Genomic DNA, 18,668 nt, shown 5'->3' on the forward strand with positions numbered 1-18,668 from the left:
TTAATGATAAAAAAATATGTAATAAATAATTATTTAATAGTGATAAATATATCATATTTTAATATAATTATAATAATAATATAGTATATAGAATTTAAAAAATTTTAATTTATGGAAGTCGATTTCTTTTTGGATTCATTTCCGAGGACCTGAAGGAGAAGGAAAAAAAAATATATGGGACAGAAAATTCGCCGTAACAGCCAACGTGGCGGAAGGTCAAAATCCAGTGAGAAAACTGAACAAGAGGGTAAGGTAGGAATTGAAGTCTATTTCTATCAGAATTCAGTTTCCCATTCATCAGCCATTTCTTAGGGGCATTCCATAGTTCCAGTTTCACGTCCCGACAGAACAACAAAAGCTGCGCACTTTCCAAGCGGAACCCAAAACAGGTTCGGTTTTTCTGATTTCCAGTTTCTTTTTAGTTTCTCCACCCATTTATTTTCTCCTTGTAATTGAAGTACTAGCTGGAACATGGACAGATATTCACGTTCTCAAGTTTGGAATTTGGAGCAGTTATCTTCGATGACTTTGCTCACTATAAACTGTTGGAGGAGCAGAACAAAGCACGTCTCTACAACCCTCTTACCTTGTCGAAGTTCTACCTTCAATGGTTGGTTCATTCACCTGCTAACATATTGCGAACATATATTTCTTTTTAGAGAAAGTAACAGTTATCTTTTTTTGTTTTTTCAAAGCAACAGTTATCTGTATGTTATTTTTCGTGTGATTATCAAGTAGAATTTGGCTGCTTTGATTTCTCCCGTAGAAATTATATCTCATGATTGTCAAATGTGATTACATGTTCTCAGGTGGGGAGCTCCTTCATCTTTATGGTGTGCAAAAGGTTCTACCTGCTAAATTGTTCAACGTGAGATTCTCATTCTGTAATGTGATCTCTAAAATTAGAGAAAATACTAGATTTTCGTTTTCTATGTCTTAAACCAACATAGTTATTTTTTGCAGGGTTTTAGACTAAACACAAGGGCTTTTGCTAGTCGGAATTCGGTGAGGAAATCGAGAAGAGATGTACAACCACCAAAAAGTGAAGCAGATAACACTCCCACAAATGTTCAAGTTGACAGCATGGTTTCCTCTTCTGAAAATTCAGCTGCACAGAGTTCTTCAGTAATTCCTTCCAGAAGTACTGTGCTTCAGGCATGCGCTGTCACTTCCGGATTAATAGCAGCTCTGGGTATTATAATTCGGCAGGTAGTCTTACTTTCTTGTGTCACTACCTTGGTGTTGTGCTATGCTTTTGTCCAAGAGTTATTCCCTTGGAATCTTGGTGGCCACCTAGTCATTACTCACAATTTTTTCAGCTCTATTCTAGTTATTTTTCTCGTTTTGATGTTTGAAATTTGAATCAAAGGTTTTCACTTCATCCTCTTTTACCATTTGGATTCCTTCGTCTTTCAAAAGACTGAAATTGAAGCAGAACAAAATATTTTTTGATAATCTAAACATGCTTTAGCTAGATCCGCTTCTCTTCATGCTCTTCTTTGTGAAACACAATGCATTCATCTATCTGGCTATGCTGTGTCTTCCATTATGTTGTTTGATATATATATATATATATAAAAGCAGCCTCCATAGGACTTTCACTTCTATAGACTATTGGCTATTAATGTTCATACCAGACACCAAACATCAATCATTACAATTGGATTATGAATTAAAGCTTTGTTACTCAGAGTGCTTGTTGGTTTTAGTCAGGACTTGTTGCTTCGAAGCAAACGAGTATTCTCAATTTCGATATAACCAAGATAAACAAATTGATGGGCAAAATTATGCTTAAATTTGCCGATCATCTGTGTTTTGATGGTTATTCCTTAATTGCGATTTGCAGGTATCTCATGTTGCATCATTGGAAGGATTGCCAATCCTTGACTGTTCTACAGAAGTGTCATGTATAAAATTTGTGTTCACTTCTTATTGCAAGTTTTTCATTGAAACTTTTGCAATTTTTGACATTGTTTAGGTGCAATATCTAGCTTCTTTTTGCACAATGCGCAGAGACAATTTAATTTAGAAGACAAATATGGAAAACTGCACAAATGGGATAGTGGTTGCTGTCTAATATGTAGAACTGGATTAATCATTATTAATATATGTGGGATCGTAAATTTCAATGTATGGAAAAACATCAAGGATTGGCTTAATTTAATATGTCCAGTTGTGCAAGTAGTAGCCTTCACTTCTCATGGCTAAGCCTGACATCTGATTCCTCATCTTAACCAGAAGTAATGCTAGTTATGAAGAGAACATCAACTAACACAGAGACCTGGCTTATGTGGTAAAGGTGTGGGTTTGAAGTGGGGCAGGTTCATATTGCTTAGCAAACATGAATGAATAAGTTGATAAATACAGAGACAGCATAGGAAGATGAAAACGACGAAGATTCATATTTCTGATCACTGGTCAGGTTATGTCCAGTGCAGTTCAAATTGTGCCGTAAGGCAGCTTGACTTCAATTCTTCTTATGCTCATTCATTATCCTCTAATGGAAAAATGCAAAAGTTGGCACCATTTTTGTAGAATTTGGAAACACAGAACTTTCCTTGTTCAAAGATCTGAAAACTAATTTTTAGATTTGAGTTTGGAAAGAGATCTTACTATATCAATGTACTCTTTTTTTAACTCTTCAAAGTGAACAAGATATATATTGAAACTCCCAGGTTGTTTATTGATTTTTTCTCCTTGATAACAGTGCATGCAGTTTCATAGTTATGTAATTACCTTTCCAATATTTATTATTTTTCTTTTCTACTTGCAGACTGGAATTAAAAGTTCATTAATTTAAAGGGTTCCATGTTTTCCCCTTGTGCAGTTGGTTTTGAGATCTGGCATCTTGGGTTGGTTACTGGATTAGTTGTACTCGTATCATCGTGCAGATATCTACTACTGAAAACGTGGCCAGATTTTGCTGAGTCTAGTGAAGCAGCTAATCAGCAGGTAGCTGTACTTTTTTTGTCCCCAGAGGGACTAGTCCAAGCTTCACATGTGTATGTCGGTAATTATGCTTTTTGTAAATTATCATCTCTGTAACTGTCAGCATAGCTTGAACCATATAAGGAAAAATGTATACGGAATAGGCTCATCCACTCACACTCTCCCCTCCCCCCCAAAAAAAAACAGAGACTAAATTGGTTGAGCTGATCTTAGGTCAGACCTACCTTGTTCATGTCCACTGTTTTTAGGATTTGTTGTGGCTAGTGGGCTACAAGTTTGGATTGATCTGAAACTGCTTTGGTGAATTCCACACCATCCTATTTCTAATGCAGGTCCTTTCTTCACTTCTGCTTTTGGATTACATAATTGTTGCATTTCTTCCCGGTATTAGTGAGGTAACAAGCATGGTAAACTATTTCCATTTACTTGATATCTGTGCGTGTCTGTGTTTCTTTTTTAATTGTAGTTTATTGAGATTGTAGTTGCATATCTTCTAGGAACTGCTTTTCCGTGGTGCACTTCTACCACTTTTGGGATTCGATTGGAAGAGTGTCTTGCTGGTTGCTGCAGTTTTTGGCATTCTACACTTAGGCAATGGTCGCAAGTACTCCTTTGCAGTCTGGTACTTATCTCCTTGACTTGATGGAGATTCATTTCTTCGCAAAATTAAGTCTTGCTGGTTGACTGTCTGGTTTATTTAAATAGGCTAAACATATCCTCTTCATTAATCCCTAGTAATATTTCACTGTCTTGATGCTCATTTGCTCTGACTGTCAAAGTTGATATGACAAGTTCAGTTCTCCATTTAGGCCAAATTAAAGCATGAAGCATTCACTCATGTCATTCTCCACCAATATTATAAGCGAACAACTTTAACAGTCTTGAAGGCTCCAGCAATGAATTAGAAGAAGAAGAAGAAAAATCCACTCTCATTGTGCTTTAAGTGAAAAGAATTCTTATTAGTAGAATCTCAAAAAAGAGTTCTGAATGTTTGGTTTGATGTCTATTGCTCAACCTTCGGCTCCAATCAATCCTATTCTGTTTGAAATATTTCAGGGCATCTTTTGTTGGGATTGTATATGGTTATGCCACGATTGTGTCTTCCAGCGCCATCGTTCCAATGGCTTCTCATGCAGTGAACAATCTGATTGGAGGAATTTTGTGGAGATACACATCAAACACATCTGAGAAATCATGAGACAAAGCCCACATGATTTACGGTACTTTGGATAAGCATATCCACAGCTGGTCAAGATGCATTCCTATGCAGTGTGGTGTAAATATGTGGTACACATTGAAACTTTTACCAATGAACTTGTCTTGTATATGTAAATTCATGCACAACCATCATAGTGTAGAATGCGTGTTGTAATGCAACAAATATTAAATCATTTAGGTCACTGTTAAAGCACTACCCTAACTTATATCACATTTTTATCCTTCATGTGGGGACACTTTTCTGTTCACAACATTCAAATTAGAACAGAGCTGCAGTCCTCATATCTATGTGATGGCGGAATCCAATCTCCTTTCTCCCATTTCTCTCAAATGAGAATATTGAATGAGACGAACTCAAATAATCTGTGAAAAAGTGGTGAAAAAATAATGATAAAATATTGAATAGTAGTGAAGTGTTCTGAAATCACTCCGTTACCCAAACACAACTTGCACAAAATTATTTAGCTTGCTTAGCCTAGGAAAGGAACACCTTTCATTTTCCTTGGAGAAAATAAATGCATGATTTGAAATAGTCAACTTAGCCACATTTTTTCAATCGGTTTGTTTCCGATTAATGATTTGTAGATATATATGATTTCATAAGAAAGAAACCAAAAAATAAAAAATATGACAAGGTAAAGAAACCCAATTTACAAAACTGCAAATATTACTTTGTAGAAGTTGTAGATTGTTTTATTTTCTTGCCATTACAGAATATTTTAGTTCTATTTTGAAATGTCTTTGTTTTTGTTTTATATTTTTATGTACTAGAAATATAAGAAAAATAATAAATATACATCACTTTTTATTATATATTATATAATTATGTATTAAAATAAAAAATATTTTTAGAAAATATTTTATAAAAAATATTTATTATAAAATATGTTGTGAAAGGTACACGATAACTATTCAAAATATGAGAAATGCTACTCATCATTTCATATTATATATTTTATATATTAAAAAATTATTTTTATTTTATTTTATTTTTATTAAACTAATTAAATTATTTTACTTATTATCAATACCTAACATTCTTGTTATAAGAAAAAAAAAAAAAATCTTTTATCTTCACAAATTCACAATTTATTAGTTTGACCCAAAGAGGACGAAAACATGTCCCAAAATTCAGTGTCCGGTGGGCCCGTTATCAATGATATGATTGGACCATGTGTACACTTTGAATGACTAATTAGGTTCTTAACTTTGGCAAATCCAAGACACCCCCACCAAATTTTCGCACTCGGGTTTTCGTTTCAGTCAAACACCACGTGGAAATTGGAAATGGACTCAGAAATCGACGACGCTTCCTCTTCCATGACTTTAACCATGGATGTTACGCCTAGATTCATTGCTCTAATGCCTGAATTACCGAATTTTGATTCAGCGGCGTAAACATCTTAATTTTACCAAGGAAAATGGCAAGCTGTGCAGTGGAAGGAGGCTGTGCTACTGACTACTTGGCTATTGCCATATCCATGCTAGCTATGATCTTGTGCGTTTTCTGCATCTTCTTCATTTTTTTTTTCCTCATTTTAACTCTACTCGTGGAGTCTTCGCGGCCGTCCTACTTGCAGTGTGTCTGTTTGATGAAATGTCTAATTTATTTCGGGTTTAGACCAAAGATTGGGAATTTATTGGCCTCGTCTCCGAAGTAACCTTGTTGTTATGGATCCATAAGCTGTATCGTTATTTTTGTTCATTGTTTCAGGCTTCTCTCACGGTTGATTTTACCCTTTGTGGTTCACAAAGTTCCTCGTACAAAAAACAGTGGCTTCTGGATTCCAGTAATCCAAGTTTTTGCTAGCTTCAACCTGCTGTTGTCGATTGTGGTAGACTATAGATTTCTTTGTTATCGTGATTATGTTTTTGATGAATTTATCTCCAAAAAGTTACTGTAGTGGGCATTTTAGTTTTGCAATTGTTACCATACAGTTGGCCCCTTTTCCATGCAGATGTCCGTCAATTTCCTCAAATTCAAGAAGAGGCATTGGTGGCAGTCTTGCTATGTTTGGGCAGGTTAGTCATCGCTTCTTTCACCGTCATCGAGCTCTAACTCACTTATTTAGCTTTCAGTTTTGTATTTTTGGCTAATGCTTTTTCCTTCAGCGGATTAATTTTGAGTTATCTTCTTGCTTTCAGTCTGGTTTGAAGGCCCTCTTGGATTTGGTTTGCTGCTAAGCTGTCGTTTGACACAGGCCTTCCAACTATATTACATATTTGTCAAGTTAAGTAAAAGCTTCAACTTACTTCCGTAGTTAATACTTGACTGCAACTCAACAAAACTTGCCTTCAGGTGGTAACTTGGCCCTTGAGTCAATGATCTACTGCCTGTAATCGCCCCTCTCGATCCCATCCACCCATTTAAAACCAAAGCCAAGATCCTTGGAATTAATGGAGTATTGTTGTAATACGCCAGATTGTGCATAAGACGGGGAATCTTGTGCATAATCCTAGCCAGAAGTTTGGGATTTGATCTGTGGCACCAAGAATGGACTGGACCGGGAAGGATGTGAATGGGATGCCACACTAAATGAGAAGGATAAGTTCTCGCCCTTTATAATTAATCTACAAGACTCCAACCATAACCTTAACTAGTCATTTTTTAGTATGGGCTTAGATGTGGCTTGGGCCTTACAATTGCAATAATAGGTCCTAGTAAGAGTTTTGACAGAATTGTGTGTGTGCGCACCTTTTTTTTTTTTTGTTGTATACCGGGGAACCTCTCAAAGACAAGGCCCTTCGGACCCACTCCTGCAGAGTAAACTCCTTTCCCGTTCACCGCACCCTTGAAAGTTTCCCTACGCAGAATTGGTTAAATTGCTGGGTTTTCACCAGGGGGTGTGGCCCCGAAGGATTGTTTGCATCCATTAGGTGTTGAACCTTGGACTTTGAAGGGAGTGAGACCCCAAGACCAAAGCCTTCACCACTTGGGCCAACCCCTTGGGGTGAAATTAAGTAAACATAGTCTCCACTTAGGGTTGGAGGAAAAAACAATTGTTAAACCTATAAAAAAAATTTGTTAAAAAGAAGTTAGAGTTGGAGAAAATAACACACAAGAGTTTTGCCTAATAACAGATTGTTACCTCCTTCTTCTCCATCCATTAAGTAGTGAATACCACATTAAAATTCCTAGTACGATCCATTACAGGCAAAAACGTTAACTTCCTTGCAGTTCATTGAAGCTTACAACTGCCACCACATTGTTTTCCCTTAACAAAACACATTCAGAAACCGCATATTGCTCCTCATGGCTCTGTTCACATGAAAATTCAACTCATTGAGCAGATTGTTTATCACAGAAATTTTGGGTTGGGTGAGATTCAAACAATAAACATGTCCACAAAATTAACTTCTGTGGAGTAGGCTACAGAGAGGACATTGTGTTTTACCCAAGTACTTCAAGCCATGACTTGTTCTTGTCTAGCGAATAAGTTTTTAGCCCTGTCATATTTTGCCTAATTTGTTCAGAGAACTGCTACAAATACAAAGAAATTATGCAAAAATAAACTCACAAAATGACATGGCTTCATAGGACCCATTAGACCTTCTTTACAATAAAAGTAATTTTATAATCTGATGTGCTACATCGAGCCACGTCAATTTATTGGTTTATTTTTGTGTAATCCCTTTGTGGCTGAAGTATCTTCCATTTGTTTATGTGTAACTATTTTTTTTTTATTAGAAAAAGGCTCTAATTATTGCTAGTGATATTTCAGGCGGCGTTTACCACCAATCAGATCTTATATAATTCTTCCACTTATTATATTCCCATGGATTGCTGGGGCTGCATGTAAGATTCCCTAAAATGATTAAATTTATATATTTGGACACTTATGTTGTCATGTTCCCTTATAATGAAAAAATATATATTTGGAGCTTTAATTTTTTACTTGATTTGGCAGTAATATCTTTGAATTAGATGCTACTTTTCTTACCAATGCTGGCTTTATTTAAATTTTGATATCACATATATGTGAAGTCTGATTTATATGACTTCTGATACTGCTGAAATTATGTTTGCTGTGTTTGGCTCTGGCTGCCCTTTTGTGATTCCTTCTTCCAGTATTCTTTAACATAATCTGTCTTGACTGTCCTCCGGTTTCTTCTGCTAGTTTCCTTTTGCATTTATGAACTCTATAGCAGCTTGATGCGCAGTTCTCAGCATTGTTTTCTGGGGTTTGATTTGTATATAGAAAACACTTTTATGAGGTAGAGGCATTGGAATAACATTACTTTTTTCTATAACTAAAAGAATTTATTCATGCTAATAGAAGAATTGGCATCGCCCACTTAAATAGGAAGAATACAACTGGAAACACCTAATTAAGAGGGAGAGATAAATACAAGGAAATCATTGAAAATGAAGCCCATTGAAATCATTAGCTTTGGAATAACATTATTATGCAATCTGTCACTGAGAGCACTAGTTCCAACACTTGGAGCTTTTTCTTTTACCTTTTTGCCATACTTCTGGATGGAGCTCCAAGCTTGATGTTCTTAGACATGAATTTTTATTGCATTCTCATAAATTTCATAATATGCTTATCAACAAAGGAAAAAAATTACAAAAATTATATATGATGGGCTGTGTAACAGGGGAACACAATTCCAAAGAAAAATGACACATTTTATCCCTGAATTCTTGATGAGCAAGGTGTGCACAATGAAATTCATCAAAAAGAGTCCTTGAGTGACAATTATTAAGCCCTATGTTTTCCAGTTATCACAAATGTCTTCCAAGTTATCATATTCTGCTGTTTAAATTATAACACTGTTTTTGCTGAACAATCTGGGGTTATTTTACTTCATTATATTCATGCAAATTATTTTAAGTTTTCTCCTGTCTATATGGCTTGATATGTCTTGCAACTGAAGTTCTTGTTTGTACATGTCATAGTCCTCATCCTGGAGCTCTTATGAACTGGTCATGATTATATAGCTTTTCTTTCTTCTTGCTCATTACAATAAGTAGTCTGATTGTTGACCTTTTCTGTAGTTATCCATATGAAGCAGCCTCTAAATTATAGGTGCCATATGGGGGCTTACTGGATCATTCCAGTCGTTTCACTCCACATATCATATGTTTTTGCTTTAGTTGGATTCACTGGGGCTGTTCGGCATATAGACTTCAGGTTTGATGAACTCAGAGACCTCTGGCGAGGAATACTTGTCTCAGCATCTTCCATTGGTACACGTTTCTCTAGTTCTACTAGGCTCTTTAATTTTTCTTGATTTGCTCAATATTCATTGGCTATGACATATTTCTTGGGACTCATAAGGGGAAATTACCTGCAAAAATTCAATGGAGAAGCCAATAATGGATGTTGGTTGACTATGCAATGGAACTACTTAGATATCCTATAAGGAAGCTGTAACTAGGATTTTGAGAGCATATGTTGTAGTCTCCATCATCTTTCCACGTTTCCACTACTCAACTGTTAAAAAAAACTGGGAGAGGAAAGAAGGGAGGGAGGGAAGAGGGAGGGAAGGGGAGGGAGGGAGGAGGAGGAAAGGGGGGGGAGGGATGGGGGAAACTGCCTTGTCTGGCCATTAGGCAGGTTAAAGTACAAGTGCATGTATGACACCATGAAAGATAGAACAAAGTTCTGTAATCTTTCCTTGATAAATTCATAACCAGCTGAAAATAGGATAATGCCTGTTGTATCTATTTCTTGCATGTCTCTTTTACACGTCCCATGTACTAGGGCTATAACCTTCCTGATGTTGTAATAAAGCATAAAGAAATTTGATTAGGTCAAGACATCTCACCTTTTTCTTGCTCTTCATCTGTGCTGTTTATCACTTCCAGTATTATGGGTCCCTGCTTACGTCTTGAATGAAATTCATGATGATATCTCATGGCTTCAGGTTGCCTCCAGATTTCTCCTTTTGATTATGGTATGCTTTATTGATTTGTATCTCTTCCTTATGAATTTGTCATATTGATGTTTTAATTTATTACTGTCTTCAGCTCATGTTTACTCGCTAACATTTCTCAGGTATATTCTACAGGCAAGTATTTTAGTGCTAGCTTTCTTCTCTATATCAAGTTCACAACCTCTACTCTCACAAATCAGCTTAAGGAAAAGGGAGTCTCGAGAGTTTGGGTCAATGGGCGAGGCTCTGGGTATACCTGACAGTGGACTTCTACTGCAGAGGGAACCAGCTCAAGTCATAGATCCTAATGAACCATTGGATAAGCTTCTTCTAGACAAAAGATTTCGCCAGTCCTTCATGGCATTTGCAGATAGGTGTTGTATTTCTCCTGTAATAAACTTTTTGAGTATACCTTTGTGTGGAAATTATTTTGTAGCCTCATTAGAGCTACATGAAAAGAGGCACTTGTCATTTTCTAAGTAACTCCATGGAGAAAAAAAAAGGAGCTTTAGAAACTGCAAGATATCACCTGGTCCTTTTTCTTTAGAAAGAATAGGAAAAGAAATAAAAATTTAATTTCTTTTAAACTTTTTGTTTTCTTCTTATTTGCAGTTGTTTGGCCGGGGAGAGTGTGCATTTCTATGATGAGGTGCATGAGCTTGGTAAAATATCTCTAGATGACTCTGTAAGAAGGATATATATGGCACGACATATTATTGACAAGTACATAGTTGCAGGTATGTGGCCAGAGATATTCCATCTACAGTATTAGCTCCAACATTACATACTAATATGAATTAACCCAATCTTTAGTAATCTCTGAATACATCTGTTCATATGGCTTCTTTTGGGTTGTAAATGACTCAATTATAGGGACCTCAATAGAGTAGAGTGACTCAATCAAGAACAATGTTCATGTGGTAGTTTTGGCAGGAGAGATGTTCTTACATCTGGAGAACTGTAACTACTTGTCCTTTTTATCTTTTACTGTTCCAGCATGATATAAATACAATAAATAATGCATAATATCCTCGCAATAGATTGCTTGACACAGAAAGGCTTCATGGTATTTTCCTCACACGAACACATTATTTGGTGATAAAAAGGCCTAACTCTTCAAAACCTTGTTTGATCCCCAACAACCTACCACTGAGCTCAACTTCATTCTGTCCAGCAATTCGAGATAAGACAAATAAAGAGAATGTTTAAGCTTGCTAGTCAGGTAAATATGTCAAGCTTGTGTAGCTTGTTTCTAGTCCCACTCATCTGTGTCAAGTGTTGTGGTGCTTGCCTTCCTTTCTTTTCAGTGGTGCAATTCTAGCACCTCGGTACTTGAAATGTTTATCTTTAGAGTATGGCAACCCCCTTCTCTATCTCCCTATATAACGCTCCAAGAGGGGACCAAGCCACATTTAGGACACACTCTAGGATTAGTCAACAGTACAATTGGAGCCCCATTGAAATCATTATAAAAAGCAAGCACTTTACCCTCCCAAGCAATAGGGGATACAAACTACTAACAATTACTACTTAGTATGGGGTATCACACCCCAGGCTTGTGGATGTTTGATTTGTCTTAGAAATTTTTTCTCAAACATCCTCTCTGCCATAACTTAGATTTAGTACCCTTCGGATATTTTTTATGCAATTTTATTTCAACAATAACTCCCTATGGTACGAGTAATTAGAAATAGGGCTCCCCGTTAATTTTCTGTCCATCAACATTAATGGAAAACACATGGCCCAATTACAAACCACTGCATTTAAATATATTTATTTATTTCTTAAAAGAATTAAATTAAATATTTTGCAAAATAAGAAATATTTTTTAATAAAAACTAATTTTTTATATTTGAAAAAGAAAAAACTTTGAAGACCATCCCATGGGGTGGCCAAAACTGGGAAATTGGCCCTCCCATTGCTCCCACATGGTGGCCGCATCTACCAGCCACCATGGGGGCATTCAAGTTTTTTTTTATTAATTTTATGATTTTTAAAAACTAGATATCAATTTTTTATATTTTAAAAATGTTATTTAAAAAAAATATTTTTTTGTAAGACAAAATTAGGTTGATATGTGGCGATTGGGTCATGTGTTTTCTGTTAATGGTGATGGAATGAAAAGTTAATAGAGGGTCCATAGGGTCCTGAATCTAGGTCAGTCATAGCACAGCAACAAAGTTTCCATTGTCTTACTTCTTATGAAATTGGACATATGAGCATATTTCACCCCCATTTTCTATGTTATTTTTTACTTGTAATTTCATGCCCATAAGAAAGATTTTCCTTTATAAATTAGTGATTGATGGTTGAAGCATGATTTTTGTTTGAAGTTCGAACTATATAATAACATAGTTTCATCACAATCATGTCTGTTCGAGAGCAAATAAACTTTATAGCACTATGTCAGCAAGATCAAAATTCTCTAGGTTCTGTTCTGCTCAGCAAATCATATTCCATTTACCTACCAAGCTTATCGGACAACTCTTTCTTTATCTATATTTTTTACTTACAAATATAGGTGCGGCAATGGAGGTAAACATTTCTCACCGAAGCCGACAAGAAATTTTGACTACTGCTGATCTGGCGCACCCTACTCTCTTCAGTAATGCGTTAAATGAGCTGATGCAATTGATAAAAATGGTATGTCATTTTACCCAGGTTAATGCAATTTTGCCGGTTTCCTTTAGCTTGGTATCATGTCTGAGTATGCTTTCTCCCCTCAAGAATTTGGCAAAAGATTACTGGTCATCCATGTACTTCATGAAGTTTAAAGAAGACGCCAGTATGAGATCCAATGGCCATGAGCCAGAACAGATGACGGGCTGGAACTTCTCTCCTAGGTTGAGTTCTGTACATGGTGCTGATGATCCCTTTCACCAAGAACACTTTTCCAAGAGCTCAGGCATCGACGTTCATGATTCAGACATACAATTAACTAGGAATGGTGAATAGTTATATGCAGGAATTTTCGAGCTCCGTTTTATTACTTGGATCTATCAGTAGAAAAATTAGGGTTGGCATTTTTCATCCCTAACAAAATGGCTTGGAATGCCATGGAAATGAAGCCAATAAGATGAAAATGGGGAAAAATAGAAAGAGAAAATTGATGAGGAAAGGTTGAATTGGGTAGTAGCTAGTGCAGTGGCATGCTGTATGTATTATACCTGTACAGGCATGACCATATGATTTATTGATCAGAGATTAAAGAACATAAATTTAATACGGTTTATAACTGTACTAAACCAAACTGACATATTTTGGTAAGTTACAAAATGTAGATGCCGTGGCGCTGCTGCTAAGGCGAAATTGGAATGCTCAATGCAGGCATCTTAAATCTTAATGTGATAATCTGGTTAGTAATTAAAGTATTAAAAAATTCATACACTTCTAGTTAATTGACATGTAAAATTACTAAACAAAATTTTATATGGAAGAATTACTAATAAATTGCAGTTGATTTTTTTTTTTTTCTTTTTCTTCTAAGTAAGCATATTTCATTAAAGTAAAAGATGATACAAGTTAGAGAGGGTAGGGTTCCCCAACAAATTTCCCAAAGCAAACAACCACAATGCAAACGAGGTGGAAAAAAAAGAAAAAAATGGGTTTTGAAACCAATTTCTTAGTCTCTATCCAAACCCTACAAAGAGGGTATCGTCTTAAAAGACGTTTTGAAGGTAAGTCACCGCCGAAGGCAGTGCAAGCAGAAGCACTGTAGTTGAAAGCCTTGAAGTATTTGTTGGTGAGGTCCTTAGTCTCTTTCACAAGATCATCGGTTAAGGAAAGCGATAATCTGGATAGACTGGCATCGGAAGTGTAGATATGCAGTGGCCGAAATGCCAAATCGCGCCTCTGGAGTGGCGCGTGAGGACCACGCGCCAATGGAAAAGATGAGGGGTCATGCCGATCTGAAGGATCGGAGGGTGGCGAGTTTGCTGGTATGGCGCGTGTAGTCGGCGGAGCTATCAGAGCACGACAGCGCGTGAGTGACACGTGCGGAAACAAGCCGCGCGTGAGGTCCACGCGCTGACATTTTGGGTGCGGTTCTGCATCTTTCTAGTAGATCGGCAGAAGGCGATCGTGATGGTGGGGCGCATGTCGATTGTTCATGGCCAGAAAGCTACAGATTTGAGAAAATCCGAACCAGTAGAAAAACACTACCATATAAACATATTCACTTATAGGTAGTAGAAAAGGAACGGAAAAGGAAAGCGAGATGGAGAGGAAGGTGGAGCCGAAACTCACACCTTCCTCTCCGGTGAAAGTGAACGGAGAGATTTGTTTTTCTAGAGAGAAGTCAGAACTTCTCTTTCTAAACTTAACAAAAGAGCCCTAATTGCATTTAGGCTCTAATTCAATAAATTGCAGTTGATTGCTAAAAGAGATTTGGGGCACAACTGGGGTCTATTTGCCTGCGGAAGGAAGTAGGGGAAAAAGAGTAGAGAAGGAGATGGATGTGTTTTCTTTTAAGTGGAGAAGACGTGTGTACCTATTGCACTAGAGTTTGCTCAAATGAGATATTTGAATTGGGGGTTGCTTCTAGCTAGGTGTGAGTGAGTGGATGTAATGAGTGAATAATGGAGGAAGAGTTGCCGTTCTTGCGTTAGGGATCTTGCATTGAATGACCTTTTTATACAATCTCTGAATCTCCTTCAAGAATGGAAACGGAGAGCCTCAGCTTGTTGGGCTTTAGAGCATACATAGGACAAGATTTTCCAAATTCTAGAGATGAGAAAAGATTTTTTTTTTTTAAATTTTAAAAGGGCTCTTATTCATTAAAGAAATGATGTTGTTTTGTGTAAAATTGAACCTAAACAATACAGTGGCAAGCAAAATATAAACTTAGTTGTGTAAAGTGGTGTCGTTTCATTATCAATTTTGAGGTTTCGATATCGAAACCTTGATCTGTTTTGGAGTTTCATATCAAAAACCCAATCTATTTTGGGGTTTTGATATCGAAAGCCCATGTTGTTTTGGGTGATTTGTGCATGGTTTGTTGATGGGCTAATTGGTGGGTCAAAGAGTTTGCCTCACCACCAATACATAGACATCCATCCAAAATTATAATTATATGTATTTGACTGTACATTTTATTAATTGTGATTGAAAATTAAACAAGAAAATTTTAAAGTTTTGTCAAATTTTTTATCACAAGGGTGAGATGGTTGGGAAGGCCTTATAGGCTGCATAAATGAGTGGGAGTTGATACAGGTTGTGACAGTTACAGTTGTGAGAGGTACGGGTATAACATCCAAGAAGGGCCTTTGTCAAGATGTTTATACAATATGGAACTCGACCTTCTTAATGTTGGAGGTAGCCCAAGAATATAAGTCGGCCTTTGTGTTATTGGGTGAATGTCAAATATTTTGATGACCACGGGGGATTAAGCAAGTCTGCTGATAATGATTTGGAGGTTGTTGCAACTTATGTAGACTTTTGAGGCTTTTCTATGAGGTTACAACGAGATTATCCGGTTCTTTATACCCTACATCTAATTATTTCTGTCAGCAAATATGTAAGGTAAAAGAAGAATAAGATGACGTATGTGAGTAACCATATTAGAATGCAGGAGATGGCATTGAATATGAGGGTTAAGTATGAAAAATATTGGGGAGAATTAAGTAGGGTGAATATTTTGTTATATGTGGTAGTAGCTCTTAACCTCTAGTACAAGATTGATGGCATGGTATGTGGCTTGGTATTGACGCACAGGAACACATGGGTGGCGTATATTACGACAACCGTTAAGGAAACTCTTGCTAGATTATTTGATGAGTTTACCATGGGTGCTAATATTTCGGCACCTACACCCTTGTTCCAGAAGTCGGAGTTGGGTGAGAGGTTGGAGCAAAACCCCCTAGTTCATCATCCTATAGAGGCTTAGTCAGATGTACATAAATACTTGGTAGCGGATCTTCACCCATTTACATGGGGCTTTAATATATTATCTTGGTGAAAGACCAATGTTGTGAAGTATCCCTTTCTTAGAGAGATAGCTCATAGTATTTTGGCTATTCCTATTAACACTGTAGCCTCAGAGTTGACCTTAAGCATCAGAGGCATATATTTGGTCCATTCCGGAATTCATTGTTTGCTACCACTACAGAGGCATTAATTTGTATGCAAAATTGGATCAACAAGACCTTCCTTCATGTTCATGATGTTCTTAACTTTGAGGGGGCCGACGAGGAGGAGGGTGGTGATTAACCTGGATTTGGTAATCATGGATTTCATTTTGTTATTTTAATTTATTTATATTCATTTAACTAGTATTAATTTCAAATTTAATTGTTGTAGTGATACATGAGATGACATCTAAATCCATTGCAATATGACTTCGTGTCTGTTAGACCCACTGCCCACCATTGACATTTGACCTTGGTTTGTACAATTTGTCTCTTACTTATTTTTTGTATTTATATAAATTTTGGTAATTCTAATTTTTTTCTTGTATTTTTTTTTAGCTTAAATAGTCTCATTGTCATCTTCATTCCAATCTCATCTTGGTTAGTACTTTTAATATTTGTAATTTTTATATTTCTAATATATGTTTGTATTTTGTATTTTTGTTTGTTGTTTGTAATTCTAATTTATTTATTTTTATTAATGTTTCATGTTTTATGATCTCACAGTTTCACAGCATAGCTCACCAACTTTACCACCACCAAAGCCACCACAAATTCCAATGTCAGACAGTCAAAGTCAATTCTCAAATTGAAATGATATTCTTGTGTTAATTCACTTAATTGTAATGTTGCTATAATTTGTCCCTTAATTGTTTATTGTGTTATCATATTTTATTTAAATTATGTGACAACTTATAATATTTTTAAGATGAATTTGTAATTTTGTAATAGTTTTATCTTACTTTGTATTATTGTAATTTATGATTATTAGTTGCAACTGAGTAGTATATAATTTATGTTATCATATACTATTATTTTTATTTATATTTTTGTATTTTTTTAAGTTAATTTTTGTGTTCAAAATGGTTCAAAAATGTTTTGGGCTAGTTTTGGCCCACTATAAGTGTTTTTTAGCCCAAAACGTGTTCTAGTCTGTCCCTGCACCCCAGCATCCAGATGGGACATCCGTGTGTGGGGGTGGGTCCCAAGGGAAAACCCTAGCCCTAGCCCATGCGCTAGGGGGTACCTTGCCCCATAATATGCAAGTAGCACCACTAATTTAAACAACAGTTACTAATGAAAAATTCTTTTGAAATCAAGTTAGAAGTTGATTGATTCCTAACTAAAAGTTGTGAAAAACAATATGTGAGTTTTGACATTCTAAATTGATAGATGGTTAGTTCATTTAGATATTGCATACTTTCAAAAATTATACGTGATGTACTTGCAACATTGATATCTACACTGGCTTCTAAATCTACATTTAGCATGATAAGTCTCATTTTTAAAATAGTTTATCTTCGATGATAGTAAAGGGCCTTCTTTATGCACAAAATTGACTTCGCTCTTCTTCTACTTCAATTAGACTTCGACTTTAATGGATAACCTAGATGATTTTGAGAAACAACTAAATATGGGTACGTAACAAATTTATTTCCTTTATATCTTTTAATGATTCATTGATTTATATGTTATGTAAATTTATATATTTGTTTTCTTTTACGTAAATTTAGTAGGATGCTGCTGGCAATCACTGTACACTGGCCTGTCATAACCACTCCACTATGCATTGGCCTGTCAAAAGGAGCATTCTTGAAGTATTCTTTCAGAAGAAATATAGGTGGAAAGTTGTCAACCAACTTGAAGTCACAAATCTAATAGCCTTGCCATACAACTTCCTATCACAAGGGCAGTGGGGGCTTCTTCAATGATTTATGTACGCTCAATTTACCGAACTTTGCCAAAGTCTCATCCAAATCTATAATCTAGCAAAATCATTAAATGGGTACTCCTAACACGAGCAGATCTTGGTCACTTCCTAGATTGCATGGCTCCAACACAAGCAGCCTCTAGTTTCTCAGTGAAATCCAAAAGTTCAACATTCCTATCCAGCTTCGTCCTGTAAATCAAAACATTGTTAGATACTCATACAACATATGTTTATGGAAAGAGTGAATGAAATACTCATATAACTGTTTTTCATATTGGAAATATTTTTTCGAGACATTCAATACTACCCACAGCTCCATGATCTATCCACGAGTATTACTTCTTGAGACACTTGTTTCTACCAATGGTCACATGCAATGTAAAATAAAAGTTTATAATGCAATATGTGAAATTGGTATTGTGTCTTATTTTAAATAAACTAAAGCATAAATCAACTATACCATAATAGACAATTTAAAATACTAATATCTATATATTTGGTTTTACCACACAAATCAACTGTACTCACACTAGTTGCTTGGTCCCGATTAAAATTTTAGCCAATAAATGCTTAAGTTGAAGATGAAGATCGGAAGATGAAGGATCAGAAGATGAAGGAGAACGATTAGCTGAAAATATGAAGAAATTAAGTTAAATGAATAAGTGAATAATAAAAACAAATTTTCAAGTTTCAACTAAATTTGTATAGATATTAACCTCCAAGGTAAATGTCTTCAAAGTATTCCTCTAGCTCTCGAACGTTGATTAGCTTGTTTCTTAACT

General features: G+C 35.9%; 2 protein-coding genes across 4 annotated transcripts; both read left to right on the plus strand.

Moving 5' to 3' along the window:
* Positions 1-177: 177 nt before the first annotated feature.
* On the plus strand, positions 178-4,363 carry LOC122308821. Of its 2 annotated transcripts, none has more exons than XM_043122069.1 (9): positions 178-389; positions 514-610; positions 810-868; positions 964-1,209; positions 1,847-1,907; positions 2,828-2,952; positions 3,282-3,344; positions 3,447-3,571; positions 4,006-4,363. In XM_043122069.1, exons 2-9 carry the CDS (start codon positions 523-525, stop codon positions 4,145-4,147), a joined length of 909 nt encoding a protein of 302 aa, XP_042978003.1. In that variant the 5' UTR covers positions 178-389; positions 514-522; the 3' UTR covers positions 4,148-4,363. The 2 variants fall into 2 exon arrangements, with proteins under 2 accessions (XP_042978003.1, XP_042978002.1); XM_043122068.1 differs by having other exon boundaries at positions 182-389; positions 480-610.
* A 1,024-nt stretch (positions 4,364-5,387) lies between these two features.
* On the plus strand, positions 5,388-18,158 carry LOC122309958 (regulator of G-protein signaling 1). Of its 2 annotated transcripts, XR_006242576.1 has the most exons (13): positions 5,388-5,665; positions 5,882-6,002; positions 6,126-6,189; positions 6,313-6,397; positions 7,890-7,963; positions 9,170-9,361; positions 9,983-10,071; positions 10,186-10,424; positions 10,663-10,787; positions 12,572-12,693; positions 16,515-16,556; positions 16,683-17,593; positions 17,690-18,158. XR_006242576.1 is itself a non-coding variant. In XM_043123787.1 (11 exons), the coding sequence occupies exons 1-11, from the start codon at positions 5,589-5,591 to the stop codon at positions 13,003-13,005; spliced, it is 1,416 nt and encodes a 471-aa protein (XP_042979721.1). In that variant the 5' UTR covers positions 5,390-5,588; the 3' UTR covers positions 13,006-13,295. The 2 variants fall into 2 exon arrangements, 1 of the variants encoding a protein (XP_042979721.1); XM_043123787.1 differs by lacking the exons at positions 16,515-16,556; positions 16,683-17,593; positions 17,690-18,158 and adding an exon at positions 12,778-13,295 and having other exon boundaries at positions 5,390-5,665.
* The last annotated feature ends 510 nt before the right edge of the window (positions 18,159-18,668 follow it).

Source organism: Carya illinoinensis, chromosome 5 (genome assembly GCF_018687715.1).
Source record: "Carya illinoinensis cultivar Pawnee chromosome 5, C.illinoinensisPawnee_v1, whole genome shotgun sequence".
Classification (NCBI taxonomy): Eukaryota; Viridiplantae; Streptophyta; class Magnoliopsida; order Fagales; family Juglandaceae; genus Carya; species Carya illinoinensis.